General features: G+C 36.7%; 1 protein-coding gene across 1 annotated transcript; it reads left to right on the top strand.

The window, feature by feature from the left end:
- The first annotated feature begins 238 nt into the window (after window positions 1–238).
- LOC111365745 lies at window positions 239–889 on the top strand. Its single transcript, XM_022986280.1, has one exon. It carries the CDS (start codon window positions 239–241, stop codon window positions 887–889), a length of 651 nt encoding a protein of 216 aa, XP_022842048.1.
- Window positions 890–1,523: the final 634 nt, after the last annotated feature.

Raw genomic sequence — 1,523 nt, 5'->3', positions numbered from 1 at the left:
TGCATTACTTCGGATGATGAGACGGCGTAAAAAGAAGATTCTAGATTAGGGATAAGTTTTATTTATTTGCTTAGGAAAAGTTGGATTATTTATTTATTTATTTATTTGATTTTTTGAAGAGAAAATTTTTTTATTTAAGGATTTGGAAATTATATTAAATTCTTCGTTGTTACAAAAATATTAGAAGTGTTTTACCAATTTTTTTTCCCTAAATTAAAATTTTATTTGTGTTAAGAAAATGTCGAGACAACAACAAAATCAAGGTACGATCATCAGAGATTTGCTAAGGGCGGTACAAGATTTTGGTAGGCAACAAGCACAGGGTGGTCCCCGTGGTACAAACGCTAACAACACCAGCTCAATCGTGGAACAGTTCCGTCGCTACAAACCCCCAACCTTCGATGGCAAGGCAGACCCACTAGCAGCTGAAGAATGGATAAGAGGAATGGAGCGAATCTTCAAACATCTATCTTGCACTGATGCTCAAAAGGTGTTATGTGCAGAATTTATGTTGGTTGACGCGGCAGTTCATTGGTGGGAGTCAGCATCTCGCACTAGAACAGAAGCACAACAACGTGCTCTGACTTGGACACAATTTAATGAGGAAATGATGGGAAAATACTTCCCACAAGCCCTGAGGGATCGCAAGGAGACAGAATTCCTTCAACTCAGACAAGGAAAGACGAAACTTGAAGAATATGAAAGAAAATTCGAACAACTCTCAAGATATGCACCACACCTAGTGGATACTGAAGCAAAGAAAGCAAGGAGGTTCGAACTTGGATTGCGTCCTGAGATTGGTGGAATAATGGCATCCCACCAATTCACCACCTATAGGCGCGTTTTGCAAACTGCCCAAGCAATCTCAAATAGGTTGGAAATGGATTGAATTCCACAGCAAGGGGCCAAGTTATCAGGAAGGAGGAAGTGGAATGGGTCCAATGAAGGGAAGGGAGAGGGACAGAACAAAAAGATTAACTTTGGATCAAGTTTTGGACAAACCATTCCACCCTGTCCAAAGTGCAATAAAATGCATAGTGGTGAATGTTTGTTTGGGAAGCATGTGTGCTATCGATGCGATAAAACAGTGCATATTTCCAAAAATTGCAAAGAAGATCCCTTGAAGAAGAATGATGAACAAGAAAAGAAGGGAAATGCTCGAATTTTTTGCTTTAACCCAGGAATAGACAACAGAGGACCCGAATGCAGGTAATTTCAAGGACGAAATTATTTTAAGGGGGTGAGATTGTAACATCCCAAAAAAAAAAAAAAAATTTTTTTGATAAAAATTTATTTAATATCTATATTATATTATTTCAAAAGTTGAGGGACTAAGAGGTAATGTATTTTAAATTCTTATACTTTGAGTCAAATAATTAAATTTCGATAGAGTAAATATAAGTATATTAATATTATACTCGTTGGATAGCCAGTATTTAATTATGAATTTTAGGCTCGAGAAATAGTCGATTTGGATAACCCAGCACCAAGAAATTTCGATTTGAAGAAATTGGTTTTCAAAT

Source organism: Olea europaea, chromosome 17, assembly GCF_002742605.1.
Source record: "Olea europaea var. sylvestris chromosome 17, O_europaea_v1, whole genome shotgun sequence".
Classification (NCBI taxonomy): Eukaryota; Viridiplantae; Streptophyta; class Magnoliopsida; order Lamiales; family Oleaceae; genus Olea; species Olea europaea.
This window is presented reverse-complemented; position numbering and strand designations above follow the sequence as displayed.

What these genes read in the sequence shown, in the direction of transcription:
- LOC111365745 (XM_022986280.1), top strand. Translation starts at nt 239, where the DNA reads ATGTCGAGACAACAACAAAATCAAGGTACGATCATCAGAGATTTGCTA.